The sequence below is a fragment of the Plecotus auritus genome (assembly GCF_963455305.1).
Source record: "Plecotus auritus genome assembly, chromosome: 8".
Lineage (NCBI taxonomy): Eukaryota > Metazoa > Chordata > Mammalia > Chiroptera > Vespertilionidae > Plecotus > Plecotus auritus.
Genome location: NC_137782.1, coordinates 141,432,774 through 141,455,759, shown reverse-complemented (window position 1 = coordinate 141,455,759; position 22,986 = coordinate 141,432,774). Strand labels below are relative to the sequence as shown.

Below are 22,986 nucleotides of genomic sequence, written 5' to 3'. Positions count from 1 at the left end.
AAAATGTACTACTGACCTTTTCAAAAGGTCAAGTAACAATAATTCACTATTTCATTAAAGCACTAAAAGGTATTATGTAGTAACTTTAACCTAACTTTATAGACATCCCACACTTAGGTGTAAGAACAATCTTGAATTCAAAATTTACATGAAAAATAGTAAAACTTCTCTATTGCTATGTTATCTGAAAGAATAAAATTCCAAACTCCCTCATTTGCAAAATCCAGCCATTTTTAAAAGGTCAAATGCCATGTCCCATGCCATCATACGTTTCTGATTAAAGAAAATATCCAAATTAGCTTTTTTTTCTTAATTGCTCTCAAAAAGATTTTCCAGGCTTAGAGGAAACAAAAGTACTGATAGTTGCCTAAATGTGAACCTCTCCACACATCCTCCCAAAACACTAAATAGATCAATATTAAGAAAACACACACACACACATACACAAATCTCATCTTCAGTAAAATCAGAAGACAGAGAACACTAAATTTCAAATTACCTGCAGAAAAAAATATATAGATCGCTTTTCAGTTGTTTCCAATCTGGAACTCCAACAGCACTCATTTTAGACAGCTAGAGGGTTCAGAAAAAAATGCATGGAAGAGAGAAGAGGGGCCTGGACCAATTACAAAAATAATCCTATCTAATAAAAGAGTAACATGCAAATTAACCATCACTCCGCTACACCCACAAGCCATCCCCACCAGCCAATCAGGAGTGAGCATGCAAATTAACCCAACCAAGATGACTGCGGCCACTGAGCGAGCAGGAGGCTTGGGTTTACCAGGCAATGGAGGAAGCCAAGCTTTCCGCACACCATGGCAGGCCCAGGCCTCCACTCAAGGCTACAAAGTTTCAATTACAGAAGATAAATAAATCCCAACAAAAATGGCTGCGGCCACAGAGCTGAAAAGAGCAGGAGGCTTGAGTTGCCCCTGGCAATGGAGGAAGCCAAGCTTTCTGCACACCCTGGCAGGCCCAGGCCTCCACTCAAGGCTACAAAGTTTCAATTATAGAAGATAAATAAACCCCAACAAAAATGGATGCGGCCACGGAACGAGCAGGAGGCTTGGCTCTACTCAAGGCTACAAAGTTTCAATTATAGAAGATAAATAAATCCCAGATACCAGGGCCTCCGCTTGGGTCGCCGGGGTGTGTGGCCAGCCTGCAAACCACCACAGGCCCCTCGCCCAGGCTGCCACATGCCCCAAGGGAATCCCCACCCTGATCCGGGACACCCTTCAGGGCAAACCAGCTGGCCCCCACCCGTGCACCAGGCCTCTATCCTATCTAATAAAAGAGTAATATGCAAATTGACCGTCACTCCAACACACAAGATGGCTGCCCCCATGTGGTCAAAGATGGCCACCACAAGATGGCCAGCAAGGGAGGGTAGTTGGGAGGGACCAGGCCTGCAAGGGAGGGCAGTTGAGGGCGATCAAGCCTGCAGGGGAGGACAGTTAGGGGTGACCAGGCTGGCAGAGGAGGGAAGTTGGGGGTGACTGGGCCTGCAGGGAAAGGCAGTTGGTGGGGACCCATGCCTGCAGGGGAGAGTAGTTGGGGGGGACCAGGCCTGCAGGGGAGGGCACTTAAGGGTGACCAGGCCTGCAAGGGAGGGCAGTTAGGGGCAAACAGGCTGGCAGGGAGCAGTTTGGCATCAATCAGGCTGGCAGGGGAGTGGTTAAGGGGTGATCAGGCTGGCAGGCAGAAGCGGTTAGGGGCAATCAGGAAGGGGGGGCAGGTGAGCAGTTGGGAGCCAGCAGTCCCGGATTGTGAGAGGGATGTCCAACAGACCATTTAGGCCCGATCCTACCGGGATCGGGCCTAAACGGGCAGTCCCTCGAGGGGTCGCAGATTGGAGAGGGTACAGGCTGGGCTGAGGGATACATGCCCTCCCCAGGCACGAATTTCGTGCACTGGGCCTCTAGTAATAAATAATCTCGTAGATCAGAGTATGGTAGAACAATGACTACAGGGAAGAGACTAAACATGAACACAAAAGGCAAGGCATTTGTCTTGGAAAAGAAATGTAGGAATAGAAGATGGTAAAAAGGCAGGGAAGGAAATACTTTGGAAACTGGGTGCTAGGAGAAAAAAAAAGTAAGAGTGGCAAACTTAGGATCTTATGTAACAAAATAGAAACACTCAGCTCCTCCCCTCAGCACTACAAAAACATCATCCATTAAATAAATTGTACTTTGCTTCACTGACAGAACAGTGTATTCCTGAACTAATAATTTTATAAACTATTGTAAACAGCCAAACAGTTCCAAACTTAAAAGCTATTGACTTCATCAATGCCATACTACTATGAGACAAAAACAGAATAAGAGACTCAAAACATTTCAGGTGATGATAGTCTGCCATGCAAAAACTGCAGAGATAAACAAATTACAATGCTGAATTATATATTTTTGAGTGTTTATACCCAGAGTCAGAAATTCAAAAACCAAGAACAGAAATTGTAAATTTTTTAAAAAATGAAGAAAAATATGAAAAGATATTAAAATGTAATAAATAGGAGTTCAACGAACAATAGAGTAAAATAAAAATTCAGAAGAGGCAAAGAAAAAGCAAGAAAATTATCAAATTAGTAAAAAATTAAAGACAATCAGAAAAAAGCAAGTGAAGTGGAAAACAAGTATAGGAAATCTAATATACAAATAATTGGAAAACATGAAAAGGAGAACAAAATAGAAGAAAAGACTATTTAAAATTATAATCCAAGAATATTTTCTGAAAATTCACATACTGAAAAGGACAACTGGACACATGAGAAAAGTGACTCATAATGACTAACTCTGAGATTTATCTTAATGAACACACTTCTAAAATAATGTAGAAAGTACATAGCTTCTAAGAAAAAAATCAAATAACTTATATGGGAGACAGAATAATTTTGGCATCAGACTTCTCAAAGCAACATTTTTTTAAAAAAGCAACAATGGAATACAATTTTTAAGAAACTAAAAGGAAACTTCTGCTTCTAGCCATGATAAAAAAATAAATACAGGATTTACCATCCCACTAACTAAAACGTTGGACAAAATATGTATGAAACAATGATTTGTCAGACATCAAACAATAGGCATTATAGGACAGTGATCCTTGAAAAAGGGAAACAAATGAGAAAATCTCTATAAATAGTCAGCTGTATGGCCTGGAGAATTTTCAGGCTGCAGGGCAAGGATGAAGAATGAAATAGAGCCCAATATTCTCCCTGGTTTAAAAAGAAAGGGTGAATTAGGGGAGGTAAAGGTATGCAGGATTCATAATGTACAGCACCAAAGATGAAATACATGGGGAAGAAAGAACTACAAAGTAAACTAGAGAACTTCAGAGGATTCATCCAAAGGAGTCTTTAGCTAAATAGTGATTGCTACATGGATGTGAGAAAACCACCCAAAGCTGGTGAACCATGAGAATGGAGCATGCAAAACAATCTTGGAGCTCACACAAGGTTGGACTTCTTCCCATCAAAGTGGACAACCTTGTACTATAAAGCCAACAATACAAGTGTTGCCGCAGTGATAGAGACAAAGTCTATTCTTTTTCTGCCTAACATAGCTTAAAAGCCAACATTGAAAAGATCAAACCATTTCCAAGTAACTTAACTGCTGCTTAGAACAAATCTCAAGAATATTTAAGAGAATAATATCTAGCACACCACAAGTAGAATGCACAATGTCTGGCATTCAATCAAAATATACCAGGTATGCAGAGAAACCGGAAAATAAGATTCATAATAAAAAGAAAAATCAAGAGAAATACAAAAACAGATGATAGAACTGCTTTAAAATTCTTAAACAGTTATTACAATATTACAGATATTCAAGAAGGTTAAGGAAAGCATGAGTATGCTAAATACACATGGGAGAGATATAAAGGAAGACCCATATTTAAAAGATAAAAAAATGCATATACAATGTCAAAGTGATAAATATGCTAGATGGTATCAACACATTAAACCTTGCAAAAATAGATATTAGTGTACCTGAAACACAGAAATAGAACATCCAAAAACAAACAGATTGTTTAAAAAAAAAAAAAAGGCAGACCATTAATGAATTATGCAACAACTTAAATTGGCCTATCATGCATGTATTTGAAGTCCCCAATACAGGTAAGAGAGAGAGGGAAACAAAAAAAAATTTGAATAATGGCTGAAGTTTTTCCAAATTAAATGAAAAAACCACCTCATAGATCTAAAACAAACAAACAAAAAAATTGCACAAACTCTGTGGAGGGAAAACATAAATAAAACTACACCAAAATAAAAAGAAAAACCTTAAAAGCAGCCAAAGGAAAAATAACATATTACTAACAAAGATAAGAAAAAAGAGTTCTCATAGAAAATAATGCAAGACAGTGAAGTGACATTTTTGAAGCATTAAAAGAAAAAGAAGTCAACCTAGAATCTTATACCCAATGAAAGTATCTTTCAAAAATCCAAATAAACAATTTTTTAGACAGGAAACAGCTGAAAGAATTAATCATCAGTACACATACACTACCTGAAATATCAAAGGCACTCAGGAAGATAGTAAGTGAAATCAGATGGAAATCTGGTATACAACAGAGTGCCAGAAACAGTTAATATACAAGTAAATATAGAGACTTTTCTTATTTTTCAAAAATCTCTTTAAAGGATAATTGATAGTGCCAAAGCTGTCAATTTGAGCAACAAAGAAAATAAGAATGGATTACAACCCAAAGTATAAAATAAGTTTAATGACTCCATACTGTTATCAATAAGTGAATTAGTAAATGAGAGAGTTAAGCTAATCTCCCATGCAGAAGAACTGAATAAATTATGTACATACTCTACCTTAAAAGGGAGCGTAACTCCCCATTCCTTAATGGGAGCTGCTCATAGTGACTTCCTCCCAAACTGTACAGTATCGGGGAAGGAAAAGAGTATAGTATGGAAAGTGTGTGTGAGGGGGGCGGGGGGAATGGAAGGGCAGAATAGTAACTTTCCAGTAGATAAACCAGACAAATGCCACTTCAGCCAAATGACCAAGGTCAACATCAATGGTAATATATCACATTGATAATCTGTACCCTTAATATGATGTGATGAAATGGTACTTACACTGTGATGTTCCTCTCAAAAACCCATAACCCCAATCTAATCGTTGAGAAATCCCAGTAGAGTATCCTACAATAACCCTGACTGGTACTTCAGAAATAGTGAAAAATCAATGATATTAAAAGTAGGTTCTCGAAAAGATCATTTCAATCCTATCTAATAAAGAGGGAATATGCTAATTGACCATCACTCCATCACAAAGATGGCTGCACCCACAGCTGAGGCCAAGTTCCCATAAGGAGCCTTAATGAGCAATCAGCAGGGACCTGAGGCTACGCCCTCCCCCACCTGGGTGGGGCTTGACAGGGGACCTCAGGCCACGCCTCTCGCCTTGGCACCAGGCCAGAGGACCTCAGGCTTTGCCCCCTGCCCCGGCGCCCAGCCGGGGGACCTGAGGCCGCCACCCCCGCCCTGGCATCAGGCCAGGGCACCTGAGGCCACGCCCCTGCCCAGCGGGGCTTGATGGGGGACCTCAAGGTGGGCTTCCTGTCCTGGTGCTGGGCTAGGGGACCTCAGGCTGTGCCCCCCACCAGGTGGGACTTGACAGGGGACTTCAGGCCACGCTCCCCACCCTGGCACCAGGTGGGAGGACCTCAGGCTGCACCCCCCGGGCCAGGGGACCTGAGGCTGTGACCCCCTGCCTGGTGGGGCTTGACAGGAGACCTCAAGGTGCACCCCCAGTGCTGGGTCGGAGGAACTCAGGCCACGCCCCCCGCCCAGCGGGGCTTGACGGGGGACCTGAGGCTGCACCCCCCTGCCGGTGGGCTTGATGGGGGACCCGAGGCTGTGCTCCCCCTCCTGGTGCTGGGCTAGGGGACCTGAGGCTGCACCCCCCCCACCTGGCAGGGCTTGACAGGGGATCTCAGACCATGCCCCCTACCCATCGGGTCTTCACAGGGGATCTCAGGCCGTGTCCCCCACCTGGCGGGGCTTGACAGGGGACCTCAAGGCACACCCCTGCCCCTGTCTGGGCTGGGGGACCTCAGGCCACGCCCCCCATCCCGGTGCTGGGCCAAGGGATCTGAGGCTACATCCCCAGCCCGGTGGGGCTTCACAAGGGTGGAACTGGCCAGGTCTGGATCTAGCCCAATGTGGCAGGGAGGCGGCCAGGTCTGGGTCTCACGTGATTTTGAGGCGCATGTGGGTGGGCGAGGACTTGACTCTGGGTCCCATGGTGTGCCCCAGACTCTGATAGGAGGAAGGTTTTCATATACATTCTACTAATTTTCTTTCATCTCTGACACTTCTATTATAAAGAAAGGGCAAATAGCAATATTAAATTATTTCCTCTAATTAATCCCCTTTTAATGTGTACGAATTTCGTGCACTGGGCCACTAGTAAAATGTATAAGCCTCTATCCCAATACATCAGAAGAAACACAAAATACCATTATCAGTATTGGGATAGGAGGTAGCTATAAAATATGCCCATAATTTCTTTGATACTTCCACCATTAAGTGTTAGTGTCTCAATTCTCTCCTTTACTATGGGCTGCATTTGTGACTTGCTTCTAACAAACAAAATAAAGCTGAGTAAATATGTGTTAACATCAGTGGCTAGGGGAGAAAAGGCACTATGCAGCTTTCTGCTTGATCTCTCTGTCCCATCACTCACTAGTTAGCCAGGGGAAGCTAGCTGCCATGTGTCATTACAGTCAAGCAACACTGCAGAGGTCCATGTGGTGAGGAACTGAGACCTTCCTAATGGAGAGCAGTAAAAAAAACTGAGGCCTCCGGCCAATGGCTATGTGAATGAGCAATCTTTCAGCTCTAGTCAAGTCTTTAGATAACTGACATCCTGGCCAACATCTTCTTCATAAGAATCTCTGATCCAGAAACATCGGCTAAGTCACGTCCAAGTTCCTAATCCACAGAATCCTGAAATAATAAATGTGTTATTTTAAGCCACTAATGTTTGGACTAATTAGTTATGCAGGATAAGATAACCAATAAAAAGAGCTTCATTACAGAGCCTAAGATATTAAAATGATAAAACGGAATATTATAAGTAATGTTTAAGCCAATAAATTTTAAAACCTAGATGAACAAAGTCCTTGAAGGAAACAAACTATCAAAGCTCACTCAAGAGGAAAGAAATCCTATCTAATAAAAGAGTAATATGCAAATTGACCTCTGCTACACCCACAAGCCATGCTCACCAGCCAATCAGGAGCAAGTATGCAAATTAACCCAACCAAGATGGCTGCAGCCATGGAGAGAGCAGGCTTGAGTTGCCCCCGGCGATGGAGGAAGCCAAGCTTTCCGCCCGCTCTGGCCTGCCTTGGCCTCCACTCAAGGCTACAAAGTTTCAATTATCCTATCTAATAAAGAGGGAATGTGCTAATTGACCATCACTCCATCACAAAGATGGCTGCACCCACAGCTGAGGCCAAGTTCCCATAAGGAGCCTTAACGAGCCATCAGCAGGGACCTGAGGCTACGCCCTCCCCCAACCCTGTGGGGCTTGATGGGGGACCTCAAGGTGCATCCCCAGTGCTGGGTTGGGGGAACTCAGGCCATGCCCCTGCCCAGCAGGGCTTGACAGGGGATCTCAGGCTGTGTCCCCCACCTCGCGGGGCTTGATGGAGGACCTCAAGGCACGCCCCCCCCCCACCCCAGTCTGGGCTGGGGGAACTCAGGCCACGCCCCCCGTCCTGGTGTCGGGCCAGGGGACCTGAGGCTGGGCCCCCTGCCCAGCAGAGCTTGACAAGGGTGGGACTGGCCGGGTCTGAATCTAGCCCAATGGGGGGGGGGGGCCAGGTCTGGGTCTCATGCGATTTTGAGGTGCATGTGGGTGGGCGGGGCCTTGACTCTGGGTCCCGTGGTGTGCCCAAGACTGACAGGAGGAAGGTTTTCATATACATTTTTACTAATTTTCTTTCATCTCTGACACTTCTATTATAGAGAAAGGGCAAATAGCAGTATTAAATTATTTCCTCTAATTAATCCCCTTTTAATGTGCACGAATTTCGTGCACCAGGTCACTAGTAGAAGATAAATAAACCCCAACAAAAATGGCTGCGGCCACAGAGCGAGCAGCAGGCTTGGCTCTGCTCAAGGCTACAACGTTTCAATTATAGAAGATAAATAAATCCCAGATACCAGGGCCTCCGCTTGGGTCGCCGGGGGGCGTGGCCGGCCTGCAAACCACCAAAGGCCCCTCACCCAGGCCACCACATGCCCCAAGGGAACCCCACCCTGATCCGGGACACCCTTCAGGGCAAACCAACTGGCCCCCACCCGTGCACCAGGCCTCTATCCTATCTAATCCTATCTAATAAAAGAAGAATATGCACATTGACTATCACTCCAACACACAAGATGGCTGCCCCTATGTGGTCAAAGATCCTGCCCCCATGTGGACACCAGATGGCCACCACAAGATGGCCAGCAGGAGAGGGCAGTTGGGAGGGACCATGCCTGCAAGGGAGGGCAGTTGTGGGAGATCAGGCCAGCAGGGGAGGGCAGTTGGGAGGGACCAGGCCTGCAAGAGAGGGCAGTTGGGGGCGATCAAGTCTGCAGGGGAGGGCAGTTAGGGGTGACCAGGCCCGGAGGAGAGGGCAGTTAGGGGTGACCAGGCCTGCAGGGGAGGGCAGTTAGAGGCAAACAGGCTGACCGGGGAGCAGTTAGGCATCAATCAGGCTGGCAGGGGAGTGGTTAGGGGGTGATCAGGCTGGCAGGCAGAAGCAGTTAGAGGCAATCAGGAAGGCAGGCAGGCGAGCAGTTGGGAGCCAGCAGTCCTGGATTGTGAGAGGTATGTCCAACTGCCCATTTAGGCCCCATCCTACTTGTAGGATTGGGCCTAAATAGGCAGTTGGACATCCCTTGAAGGGTCCAAGATTGGAGAGGGTGCAGGCTGGGCTGAGGGACACACTCCCCCGCCCGTGCATGAATTTCGTGCACCGGGCCTCTAGTAATCTGGTAACAGAGAAAGCACCTTCTTTTAATCACTCATGAATTTCTCTCACATACACAGGATAAGTTCCACAAACTTTTTACAAACAATATGATCTCATCACAATGTAATAAAACTAGAAATTAGTTAACAAAATTTAAAAAAGACCTTCCATGATAAATTTTGTAAAATCTTCTATTAAATAGTTCCTAGGTGCAGGAGAACTAAAATTTAAAATTACAAAAGTTCTGAAAAATGATGATATATCACTACATGTTAGCATCCATAAAATAATTTTAACAGTGATGAGAGGGAAATTCAAAACTTTAATTTAAAAATGTATATCAATAACAATGTGTTTTCACTGGCCAAATCTGGGACAATATAAACATAAAAATAAGGGATGCAATGATGATAACCCATTAAATAAATTATTTTTAAAATCCATGAAACCATTATGATATAAATTGGAAAGAAGGGAAAGCTATTCCTTATCATAGAATGCCAATTAACAAAGAAATGATAGAGCTAAAAAATCATTTGCCAACAATCACAGTATTAACTGACTCAAACAAGAGTCAATAATGCTACAACTGTGGTGTGTGTGGTGAAAGTTTAATGTTTCAGCTCCCTAAAAGTACTTATTAATTGCAAAGGAATAATTGGAAGATGCCACCTGTTGAAAGGTGATCAGAGAAAACATTAGCAATAATCAGACCCACTGATATAAATACCTTGAAAAGGACACAACATTCTTTCTGGGGCATTTCTGCCAAATTGCATAATCTGAACTTGAAGAAACATCAGCGAAACCCAAATTGAGGGGCATTCTACCTAATAACTAACCTGTCCTCTTAAGAAATGGCAAGCTCATGAAAACCAAAGAAAGACTAATAAACTATTTCATATTAGAGACAGCTAAATATGAGATCGCACATCATCAGATGGTAGGGAGCTAAAATAATGTAATTGCAACATTTAAAAAAAAATTGAAAACGGACTCCAGATTAGATAGTGGTATTATATCATGGTCAAATATCTTGATTTTGAGAATTGTATTGTGGTTACGTATGTGTGTGTCATTGGTCTCGTGAAATATACCTGAAGTATTTAGGAATACAGTGGCATTATGTCTGCAATTTAATCTCAAACTGTTCAGCACCTACCATTCTTAGGGATAGGTAAAAGTTTCATTTAGCAAGTGATTTTGATAATTCAATATTTTTAAGAGGTTATTTTATGTTATAAGTAGTCTTGAAAACAAATGGTAATCCCTAGGATATAACCCCAATCCTAAAAAAAAAAAAAAAAAAAATGTGTGCTGGGGAGGGGGCATGATGTTGAGTATAATGGTCAGGGAACAAAAGTCTCTAATCCTAACCTAAGGTATCTTGGTGCAAATGCAGAGGGGAAAAACCCAGGCGTGAAATCAGCCCGAGTTTAAGGGGTCCTGTTGAGATCATGGAAAAGGAACTAAACCTCTCCATTTTCCCATGCCTTGACTTATTCAACTAAGAAACAAGAATAATTATTTTTCCTAAATTTCTGCCTCAAAGGGCTGAGGTTAATATTGAGATAGTGTACTTGGAAAGCGCTTTGTAAACTTCAAAGCCCTACACGTGTGTTACTATATGTAATAACTCCACAAGAGAGGCGATTTGGAATCTGCAAACACAATTCTGTTGTCAAAATCCACAAAACATCACAAATAGACGGCCGGTCGGGTACACGTGACGTAACAAGAGGGCCAAAAATAAGGTTTTCCTCCAAAATTTTCTTTCTACAGGAAACACCAATATAATGATGAGCTGGGATTCCCGTGAACGGCCGCCAACCTTCGTGGGTGCGGGTGGTGTGAGAACAGAGATATGCACAAAAATTCCCAAAACAGAGAAGTTTAAATGTGGGGCAGCCACTGAATTAGGAAAGAGGCAACTCAGAGAGGGGAGGGCCGAGGGGCGTGGCCACCGCCCCGCCCCGCCCCACCACCGCTCGGGTCCCGCGCGCGGGTCTCCAGACGCCCGGTCCCGCGCGGGGACCCTGGCCTCGGCGTCCCGCGACGGCGGCGGTTCTCAAACCTCGAGCGTCCGGGGAGTCGTTACCTGCCATCCCTCTCAATCCCCGTAAGTCAGGGCTCCTCACCCCCTCGGGTCAGACTCCCAAGGGCGGCATGCGCCCCGAGAGGGAGACTCTCCTAGCGAGACAGCAATACCGGACAGTACCTGGGCAGTAATGAATCCTTCATACACGGTTTTCGCTCGGTTCTGGGGCAGAAGCAACGGGAACTGGTGCAACAGGCTCGCTTCCGTCTCCTCCATGGCTCGCCGTCCGCGGCGCCTCAGGGGGCTGGTCGGCGGCCGGGCACTGCACATGCGCAGTCCCGCCGGTGTCAGGGCGGCGGGAGGCGGAAACCCGGACATTGGCGGGAAAAAGCTCGAGGATTCCACGGGCGGAAATGAAAGTCTCGTGCGAGTGGGTCCACCTGGGCTTGAGCCCAACCTGGATAGATGGGGCTCGTTAGGAGCCAGCATTGGCCCCAACAGGAGGCGGGAGGGAAGATTGTTCTCAGATTCACAGATCTCGGTGAACTAGATCCTTCTAGCCCTGATGGTTACAGGAACCCTTCTGGTGATTTCGTTTGATGTTATTAAAATGCTGCTACAACTTTGGTGTTGCATTTCTTCCAATATACAATGGTTTACCTCGAACCCGCCTCACCTCCCCTTTTCCACGATCATCAATCTCCTCTTAGCCTGCTCTACAGGGTCTTCTGCATGTCCTCAGCATACAGAATAATAGGTATATTATTCTCTATGTAATAATATTATGTAAGGCAATGTATTACATTCCATTTAATATATCATATACAATATATTGCAGTTCTGTGGCTTAACAAATCGAGTCAGTGTTCTTGTATTTGAGAGACACATAAATATCTCTGTACTGTTCTAGATGGAAGTCAACACCAGACTGAGTTCTGATACACTGCACTCACCAGGATCTAAGGAAAGATTACTGATGTACTTGGTGAACCAAAGCTGGGGTTGTTGTTGTTTTAACACTTTCTATACATTTTTCTAACTTAGGAATGGTAATCACCTATCCCCTTTTTACTAAGGATTGATTAAGTAAGGGACTTATTGATAGTTACTGCATGGTTATTTGTTAATCTATCAATAGTATTTGCAAAACATCACTGTAATATGCCAAAGCTGTGCAAAGATGAATAAGATATATACCCCCTTCCCGTCTCTATTATCCTCCAAATGGAATCAGACTTCTCAAAGAGCCTTAAAGTTTGACAAATGTGTCACAGTGTTCTGGGTGATTAGGGATAAACAAGAATGCTGCAGCAGTTAGATGTTAATTGCACAAAAGCAGTGCTTCTCAAAATGTAATTCTGCAACCAAGAGCATCAGCATCACCTGGGAACCTTACAGAAATTCACATTTTCACTCCCCTATCTCAGACCTAGAAAATCCTAAGCTCTGGGAGTGAGACCCCACCATGTGTTTTCACAAGCCACTCCAGGTGATTATAATGCACACTAAAGTTTTTCCCCCATGAAACCTCTAGCCTTTTTTCAAAGTCCTCAGATGCTACCTCTTTTTGGGAACCTTTTTTACCTGCTGAAAATTATCCCTCTGCCTAATCACTTAGTATATTTTCTGGTACATTGTAAGTGCTCATTAACTATTTACTAAATTAAATATCAATTAGTACTGTAAACAAAGTAAAAGCAAGTATTTCAGGTGAGGGACAGAGAAGGGCAATATGTGAAGGTGAGGAGATAGGAAAGAAACATCAGAAAGAGTATCACGCCCTCACTGGTTTGGCTCAGTGGATAGAGCCTCGGCCTGTGGACTGAAGGGTCCCAGGTTTGATCCTGGTCAAGGGCATGTACCTTGGTTGCGGGCACATCCCCAGTAGGAGGCGTGCAGGAGGCACCTGATCGATGTTTCTCTCTCATCGATGTTTCTAACTCTCTATCCCTCTCCCTTCCTCTCTGTAGAAAATCAATAAAATACGTGTGTTTTTTTTAAAGAAAGAGTATCACATGGTGACAGTAGATATTTGGGCTTTTGTAGAGTTATTAATGCTGCTTTTGTAAATCTGGGAACTGATTTGATAGGCTTAATTTTTAGAAAAACTTCTCAGAGAGCTCTGTAGAGCATGACTAGAGTAAGATCAATTAGGAGATGATTACCATAATCCAGAGAAGATGCTAAAGAAATAGTTATGAGAAATGATATTAAGGAGGTGGAGATCTTGCCTCTCAGCCCTCTTTTTCAAAAATATATTTTTTACTGATTTCAGAGAGGAAGGGAGAGGGAGAGAGAGATAGAAACATCAATGATGAAAGAGAATCATTGACCAGCTGCCTCCTGCACCCACACCCACCTCCCACTGGGAATTGAGCCCACAACCTGGGCATGTGCCCTAACTGGGAATCGAACCATGACCTCCTGGTTAATAGGTCAATGCTCAACCACTGAGACACCTCAGCTAAGCTCTCAGCCCTTTTTTGACATCTCCTCTTCATCCAGTTGTAACAGTTGGGGTACCTCAATGCTTATTACTGGTCTTTCTTCTCAGTATATCCTTTCATCTCAGTAATCCTATGTAGTCTATGAATATTAAAATCTACCACATACTGATGACTTCTAAATGTATCTTTCTCACCCCACTCTTCAGACTTGCATACCTACTACTACAAGTTATTTCCACTTCAGATGTCTAATTGATATCCAAATTGTTTGTGTCAAAATGGACCTCCAAAATATGGCCATTTTATAATTTCTGAAGAAATAATTGACTTAGGCAATAAGCACCAATAGATTCTTAAACCATAATATGAAAGGTTATCATGATATAAGTATTGACATAATGAAAAATTATCAACTTAATAATGGTGGGATCAGGCTATCACCACCTGACACCTCTTTAGTTAAAAGCTAGATAGCCACACATTGTCAACAGATGTTTGGCAATAAGAAGTACACCACCAAAAATACTTGACATAAATCTAATGAAGCTTTTGGATGTAACTTCTAGTTTCCTGGTAACACATGAACAAGCTAAATGACATGAGGAGGACAATCAGGCAAATCCAGAATGTCCAGTATACCACAGGACAATTGAACCGATTTATTTCTAGTTGATAAATAAATAGATTTATTTCTAGTTGATAAATCGATGGGGGACAACAGGAGGGAAAAGGACTGTTCAATTTTAAAAGAGACTTAAAAAACATTCACACTCGAGAGCAATATGAAACTTTGAATACTGAACAAACCAACTGTGCAAGCATATGCAGTGGCCCTGGGAAAAGAGATTTCTGGGTGGTGAAGTTTTGATAATGGTACAAGACTGGTAAACATCCAAGACTAAGAACAAGAAAGAGAAAATATATTTAATATGTAACATGTTAAAATGTAAGTTAGTGTGAACTGTTCATGCAGGGATGACCTTAGAACAGTGGTTCTCAACCATGGCAATTTTGATACTTGGCCATATCTAAAGGTATTTTTGGTTGTCACAATGAGGAGAGAGTAGTAGGATGCTACTGGAATCCAGTGGGTGGAGACTAAGAATGCTCCTAAACAATCCACAAGACAGCTCTTCCGTCCCACGACAAAGGATATTCTAGCACAAAATGTCAGTAGTGCTAAGGTTAAGAAACCTCACAACAGGCAATCAAATGTCTACACAAAGAAGATAGAGACCAATGTTGATTTTTTATTTTATTTTATTTTGACTTTAGCAGTGTTCCTGGTACATGGTAAGTGCATATATTTGATAATTCCTTTTATATTGTGTAAGCCTCCAGATTCTTGAAAAAGTGGGGGAAGGTCAAAGATAGATACACTGTTTTGAGGGCTGAAACTTAGAAGACAGATCCTAGAAGGATTAAAAAACATACATCATTAGTATACAGGTGGTAATAGAAACCTTAGGAGTGAATGAGAACTTCTACAGCACTGGTCAGGAACCTCACTGTGGATCAAATTCACTTGGGCAGTTTTAAGAAAACACACATGCTTGGTTTAACTCCAGAGCTTGATTTAAATGTCTGGGAGTGGATGGTGAGGTAAGCATCATATTGAAAACAAACAAACAAAAAACACACCTCTTCGTATTATTTTAATGTGCAGCCAGTGTTGGAAATCTAAGATTTTTTTTCTGAACTGCATTCATTATATTCAATTTATTAATAAGACATACTGCATTATGTATGGTAGCTCAAGCAGTTGACTGTAGTTTCAACAGTTTTTCTGGGTTTGCTAAAGCAAACAAACCCACTGTTGGTCTCTCTGGGTAAAGTAAAAGGCCAGAAAGTCCTTGGCACAATGTAGAGGGAAGAATTTAAAGACTTTGGGAGATTAAAAAAGTAGATTAAATGGATCATGTGTCTCACCTCTATCCTGGCTGGGCCCTGAAAACTCATCTCCTTTGCCAGTAAAAATAGAGTGAAAAGGGAAATACCCAAATATTTAAAAGTGTTTTGCTGGCTCTTTCCCTCCCCCCACTCTCCCCCCTCGGCTTAGAATGCTTTTGGAAGGAGATACAATAAAAATGGTATTCCTGATCTCAGTGGGGATGTGAGAAACCAGCTGAGGCCTGGCCCAGGTGATGACTGTTAACAGTCTGAAGCAAAGTGGGTATTGTTTTAATAGCCAGATGCTACACTCAGGGATCAGGGAATGGCTTCAGTAGCAGAAATCTCTGACTGTGGTTAATTAATCATGGGGTCCCCAGGAATGAAATAGACAGACAGCCAATTAAGGTGTGTCTTGATTTATTTAACCAAAGCTATTCTAGGTCTGATGAACAGAGGCCTCACTGGAGCCACGGTGCTAGAGAACTTTGGGTTCACCGACCCTGTGCAGGGGAGGCTGGTACCTGTGAGGAAAGATCCTGCTGTAACAGTATCCAGGCATACTATGAATCTCTGCTTTGTCTTTCCTAATGGGGCTGGCAGTCGTTAACCTGAATAGATATGCACTGAGGAAAGGGAAATACTTCAACTTTGGAAATATTGGTTATAGCCCCAAGTGGTCACTGATTCCTGGGGACTTGTAATCCAATTATAATCAGTTTGGCAGAATTGGGGATCATTATGGAGCCCAGGTTTTAAATGGAGTTCTGACCTGAGTTTTTAAAATGGTAGCCTGAGTGGGACTCCCAAAACTTTCTTGGGGTCATTTTCTCATATCCTGAGTCAATTCTTAGAATGGATATGATAGGAAAATGGCAGAATCCCACACAATTTCTTACATCATAAGTAAAGGCTAGTATTTTAGGAAGGTCTAAGCGAAGGCTATTTGGCACTCTCCTTTTCTGACAAAATAAGGAATGAAGAAGAGCATTACAATCCTGGAGGTTGCTTCCTGAAAGTTGTAGATTTGGTGATTAATTAACAGGGTGGTTTGGCTTCTGCATTCTCAAAGGTCTTGGAGAATGACTGTGGATCATGGGAAACAAAATCAGTTGAGGGTCCAGTGGTGGTTACTAGTATAGTTTTTTTTCCTCCTTACTAGAATAAATCAATGTATCTTTCAACACTTATGGTGCAGTTATTGATCCTGCCAAAACATTTTTATCCACTTGGTGTAAGCATCACCAGAAGTTTACCTTCATTGATAGAAGCACCAACAAATTTTTATTGCCATGCCTCAGGGAAATGTCAGCTCTCTAACTCTATGTAGCAGCTAGTTTTCTGGAACCTTGAGCATGTTACCACTTTGATCCAAGTAGTACGTCATTTTGATCCAATATCCACAAAAACATCATGCTGATAGGACATGAAGATCAGAAAGTAGAAATGATCCTGCATGCTTCTGTAAGTCATATGTATGCCTGTGAACTTCTGTAAAACTATAGACCTCTTACCTGACAGAAAAGGGCTGGGTGTTTGAGGATCTATGGCATTCCAGGCTACTCCTTTCAAAATGGCTATCTAAATATGAGATGCAGCATATTTGTATGTCTTACTCTGACCATTAGCAAGATTATTCAAATTACTAGAGGCCCAATGCACGAAATTCGGGCATGGTGTGTGTGTGTGTGTGTGTGTGTGTGTGTGTGTGTGTGTCCCTCAGCCCAGCCTGCACCCTCTCCAATCTGGGACCCCTTGAAAGATGTCTGACTGCTTGCTCCCAACCGCTCACCTGCCTGCCTTCCTGATTGCCCCTAACGACTCCACTGCCAGCCCAATCGATGCCTAACTGCCCTCCCCTGCTGGCCTGGTCACCCCTAACTACCCTACCCTTCCAGCCTGGTCACCCTTAATTGTCCTCCCCTGCAGGTCTGGTCGCCCCTAACTGTCCTCCCCTGCTGGCCATCTTGTGGCGGCCATCTTGTGTGTTGGAGTGACAGTCAATTTTCATATTACTCTTTTATTTATAGGATACCCATTCATAATTGGGGTCCATAATAAAAGAGAACTTAGCACCTGGTCCACTGTTGTAGTGCAAGTAACTGTGAACAGGTCCATAGTTGGCAAATACTGAATAGACACTTGCTAACTCCAGGTAGGAGATACACAGAGAAAGACCCTCAAGTTTGGACAAAGGCCATGCCCTCTTCAACAGTTAACATTGTGTGAAAAAGTTCCTGACTTGATATGAACTCCAAGGAGACTGACCATGGGATTTCATTTGGTTCATGCTACTTGTAATGAACTATGTTATATCTAATTCTAGCCATAAAGTTTGTGGTGCCCAGTAATTTAATAACTGGGCATGACCTCCATCCCTATGCCTTCTGCAAACTGCCATACTCATTTCAACTCACATCCATATCTTAGGGAAAGTTTCTTATGAACAATTGACTGAGGATGTAAAAGGCAATTTTATATCCTGATTTAGGTAGTGGGGGAAGTGAGGCATCCTGGTTTAAGGATGGCTCCACACTAAATGCCTCTACTAGATGGAAGATGATTGCTGGCTCTTAGGGTAATGGAGAGTAGAAATTGCTTTAGTGTGCTTTACATGTTAAATACATTTCATAGAAGATGATCTGGCCTGAGGTCAGGATATATGTACTGATTCCTGGGCAGGAGCTAATAGTACGAATTATCTAGAATTTGGAAGGAATGAGATCAAAGAATTGGTAAAAAGCAAGCTTATGGAATGGGTGTATGTATGGACTGGATCTCTTACAATAATCCTAGAACCTAGAAATTTTTGTACCTCGAGCAAATACTCAGCAGAACGCCCAAGATGGAGAAGAGAACCCTTAATAATCAGATAGACTGGATGGCCTTCTGGCATGGCATTTGATCAATGATCTCATCAACAGAGTGGTGATGGGGTAAGAGGCATGAGGAGGATAATTAGAAGGGAGAGAATAGAACATGGAGAGGACATTGCAAAAGACAAGAGGCATGTAGAATTTTTGTCGAATGGCTCTAAAAGCCCAGATGAAACCAGAGATGATGAATTTATAGGTACAATATGAACTAGAATGAGTTTTTCTTCAACATACTGGACTTAAGAACAGAAATATTAGATTGATGCAAATTTTGGGATTTACCAGTGGTTATAAACAGAAGTGCAGCTTTCAGGGGAGTTGGATAGGGAGAAGGGGAACTATTGCTTACCTGAGGAAATTCTGTTTTGCAACATTGGTAATTTTTAAAAAATGACAGATAAATAGTTTAACATGAACGTTAAGACTATGATGAAAAGACGTAAGAGGAATCAGTGCTTGAGAGCGGGATTGTGAGCCACATTAGAAATATATCAGATTTGGCTACAGTTGTTCAATTTGCTAGCGACCACTGCACAGGCAGACCTCTGTGCATGTTCCTCTGATTTCTGAAACTTACCATGCTGGGAGGAGGGTAGTGAAGCAAGACAGGATATAAGGCACTGAGTGTTCTGGTCACAGAGTGATTGAGGTGGTATACCATGGGACTAGGCAGAATGGGCAAAGAAGTGATTGGTGATAGACTGAAAGAATTGGGATTGTAAGATTAAAGGAGTGAAAAGGTCAAAAGTGGAATATCTTGCATCCAATCTCTGCTCTGGCCATTAGAATTTTCCTGACCCATCTATTATTTGCTCCTTTCCATGTCTTTGCCCTACTCTCCGCACTGGAAAGCTCTGCCCTCACCTGCCAATTCATATATTTTTACTTTTTCAAATCCTTGCTCCAAAAGTGATTTTAATCATCCTAATTACACCTTAATTTTAATCTACCTTTAATCAACACCTTGATTTTGTGCTATATGAAGACTCAGCATTATAGTGATTTGTACTTGTTGATGTTTCTCTGAATGCATTTTAACTTGTTTCATATGTATTTGTTCTGTCTCCCTACCCAAACTAAAAAAAAATAAAAAAATAAAAAAAAATTGCTAGCAAAAACTATTATCTTTTCTTTTCTACCCTGATATGGTGGATTTACCAGTCAGAGGACTATTAATACAAAAGATATGTGAAAGATGTTTTAATTTGATTTTAATCATATGGATAGGTTCTAAATTGTCAAATCCAAGATTATACTGCTAAATCTAAATTTTGTATTTTTATTGGAGATGCAAGGTAAACACTTGCATTTTAATTTTGTATTCCTGTTTTTTGAAAACATTCTGCAAAGGCATGGGGAGGCAAATATAGTAAACTTTAAAACCCAGAAATATTGGTACCAATAAAATACATCGTTAGAATACTTTACTTAACTTGGGATTCAGTAGGGGAGCATGAAAATATACATTTAAGATCATAACTAGAGAAGGAGTAAGAGTAATCATTTTTTTTACAGATTTCCTCCATCATTGAAAATTACATGAAGAAATACTAAAATCGTTACTAAAGAAAAGAATGTAAATCTGTGGTACTGATGAGATAGTCCTTACACCATAAATTGTTTTGTTTTTCTTAATACTAACAATGTTAGTTAATTTAGTACTAGCATTTTTCATGGGGTCCTCTTATAAACTGAACCCTTGGGTTTCAAAAAGATTTTATTTTGACAAATGCTGCTTTGCAATGTCACAGAAAATATTTCCCCTGGAAAAAATACTTTGTTTACTCCATTCATAAAAGATTTTTGTCAGGATTTGATAAACTCTATTTCTTTAAACAACCCTCAGAATAACATATTATTTGCTTTAGGCTTATATATCTTATGGGATGTGTCAAAGATTCTGAGCCTTACATTTTAAAAGACTTGTGCAACAGCAACACATATGGATCTGAAAGTGACCTGGCACTCAAGAAAGCAAGCCATTTAACCAGGTCCAAATAAGATCATTTAAATCTAATCTAAAATAACTGTTTTTTAATTATGTAATATAATGTACTGGGTTGTATACAGGGAATTCTGCATTAAGAAGATTGGATAAAAGAGACAATTCTTCTGATCCCTTTGTTCTTTGAGTCCATAAATGAGTGAGAGAAAGCACCAGAACAATAATCATGAGACTCAGGTTAAGCCATGATCTTTCATACACACACACACACACACACAGACACACACACACGCATATATAAATACAGGGTATCCCCAAAACTGTATACACACTTTAACAGCTGATAGCTCAATTTTGGAAATGAAATGTATTTTAATAAACACTGCCTTTATAATTACTCAAAGTATATATATACATATTTTGGGGATACCCTATATGTGAAATATATATGGGCATAGGCATTAATTTTTATGACACAGTTTGGTGTTTATTATAAATTTTTATCATAATAACTTCTAAAATGAGGTTAACAAAGCACTATAAACATGGGCCACTGATCAAAGCTATATATTTTTTTTATTATTTGGCTTCTATTAAAATTGACTTTTATATCAAATTTTTAGGTATTTTAGGTCTTAAGTTTTCAGTCTAGAAATGCAGGATTATTTGCTTCAGGTTGGTACTTTATGTTATTAGTATACACCCTGTTCATTTTTTTTTTAACTTTTAAGAAAATATTCTGAAGAACATTTCTAATCTTACCTTCTACAATAGGCACTCTTTAACTGATATGTCTTATTTTGTAAGAGCAATCTATATCTATACTAAAGGTCAATTTCTGTTACTACGGGTAAGAATTTAGCATAAAATTGGTGAAAGTATGTTTGTTTGTTTGTTTTTGTTAATCCTAACTAGAGGATATTTTTCCATTGATTTTTAGAAAGAGTAGAAGGGAGGGAGAGAAACGTTAACATGAGAGAGACACATCAATTGGTTGTCTCCTGCACGCGCCCTGACCAGGGCCGGGGATCAAGCCTGCAGCCAAGGTACATGCCCTTGACCAGAATCAAACCCTGGACCTTTTTATCTGCAGGCCAATGCTCTATCCACTGAGCCAAACCAGCTAGGTTGGTGAAATTATTTATTGGAACAATATGATTATGGTAACTTTTAAGTATAAAGTTTTAGGGAGCCAGATGATATCATATCATAAACATATGGTATGCTATTATATGGCAGGTAATAAGTCTGACTCCCTAAATAAAAATTATTCTTAATCCATTACAATTGTGTCTCATGAACTTAACTATATTATAAATAAGTTCCTTAAAGTTAGGAACGTATATTTCTTTCTAGTCCCTATATCACCAATTAACTACACATTAACTATGTTGTATAATATTAGGGATTAAAGAAATTACTGTTTAGTAAATTTATGATGAATATCACAGGTTTCCGGCTTATCTGAAGTGCATGATAAGAAAAAGTGATAGCCTTTCTGCATTCTACAAAACACAACTCTTACCAGCAGTGCCCTATCTCTATTGGACAGGGAACTGCTATTAACATTTCCCAGGTTCCACAAGGACACTCTACCACTTTTATGAAGGAAAGAGTATTTATATTGACTTAATTTTTATTTACTACATTTCCACAAGGCCCATCGCTATATAAAAATATAAGACAAAATTTATAACCTTAACACACATAGCTAGCTCATTTAGGATTATTATTGGAGACAGGTAATAGCTTAGAAAGCAAGCAAAATATAGTTCTCTAACTAGTCTCCTAACTGATCCCTGCTTCTACCCTTGCCCCTCTATTACCAACACAGAAGCCTCTAAGATCCTTTTTAAACGAAAATCACATCATGTCACCATGCTGCTCAAATTCCTCCAATAGTTCCCCATTTCAATCAAGTAAAAGCCAAAATCCTCATAATGGTTTACAAGGTCTTAGAGGATTTCTCCTGCCACCTCCTTTTCTTCTCTGATCCCATTCCCTACTTACTATTCTTGCTCACTGCTCCAGCCACATTAGTCTTGCTATTTCTTGAACACATGCTCTTGTTTCAAGCCTTTGTATTGGTTATTCCTCTGCCTGTTTCCCAGATAGCTTCTTCCTCTCTTCCCAGGTTCAAGTCTTTGCCGAAATGTTGTTATTACTGTTTTTAGTAAGAGCTCTAAGGCAACTCTACTTAAAATTGTAGGCTACCACAACCACATCTTTTATTCCTTAGCCAAATTTATTTTTTCCTTTAGGCTTATTGTCTTCTAACAATTATAAATTTAACTTATTTTGCTTATTGTCTATCTCTGCCCACCCCGAGAGTATATATAGATAGACTCCATGGAACAGGTAATTTTTTGTTTTATTTTCTGCCCGGTCTACAGCACATACACTAACTAGCCCCTTGAACATAACAGAAATTCAAATTCAAATATTTATTGAATAAACTATCACATATACAAATTTTGCCTTAATTATATCAGTTTTAGTCATAAAGTTACTAATGAAAAGATGAATAAACAAGCCATATAGTCTGAAAATGAACTGACACAAATAAGTGTCAAATTTTACAAATGATATACATTTATAAATGAAATATAAATGATAAGCATGAATATCATATTTTCCTTAAATTATAATATATTGAGAACTTGAAAATATTTGAGAAATGTATGCAAAAGAATGGCTCACACAAGCATCCATTCTCAGCAGAACCTATAGCCCTGTGGTGACAGGAGAAAGCCACATTCATCTCCACTCTGTCCCAAACTGTAGCTGAATTTGAAATAG

General features: G+C 41.2%; 2 protein-coding genes across 3 annotated transcripts in view; one reads left to right on the top strand and one right to left on the bottom strand.

The window, feature by feature from the left end:
* Positions 1-11,344, bottom strand: part of FANCL (FA complementation group L) — a 60,934-nt gene extending 49,590 nt beyond the window's left edge. For both annotated transcript variants that reach the window (XM_080686721.1, XM_080686722.1), the window contains exon 1: positions 11,210-11,344. In XM_080686721.1, the coding sequence (XP_080542847.1) occupies positions 11,210-11,305 (96 nt within the window). In that variant the 5' untranslated portion in view covers positions 11,306-11,344. The remainder of the gene's footprint in view (positions 1-11,209) is intronic.
* The window catches only part of VRK2 (VRK serine/threonine kinase 2), a 167,778-nt gene that overhangs the window by 124,913 nt on the left and 19,879 nt on the right, over positions 1-22,986 (top strand). The gene's annotated exons all lie outside the window — the stretch shown is intronic.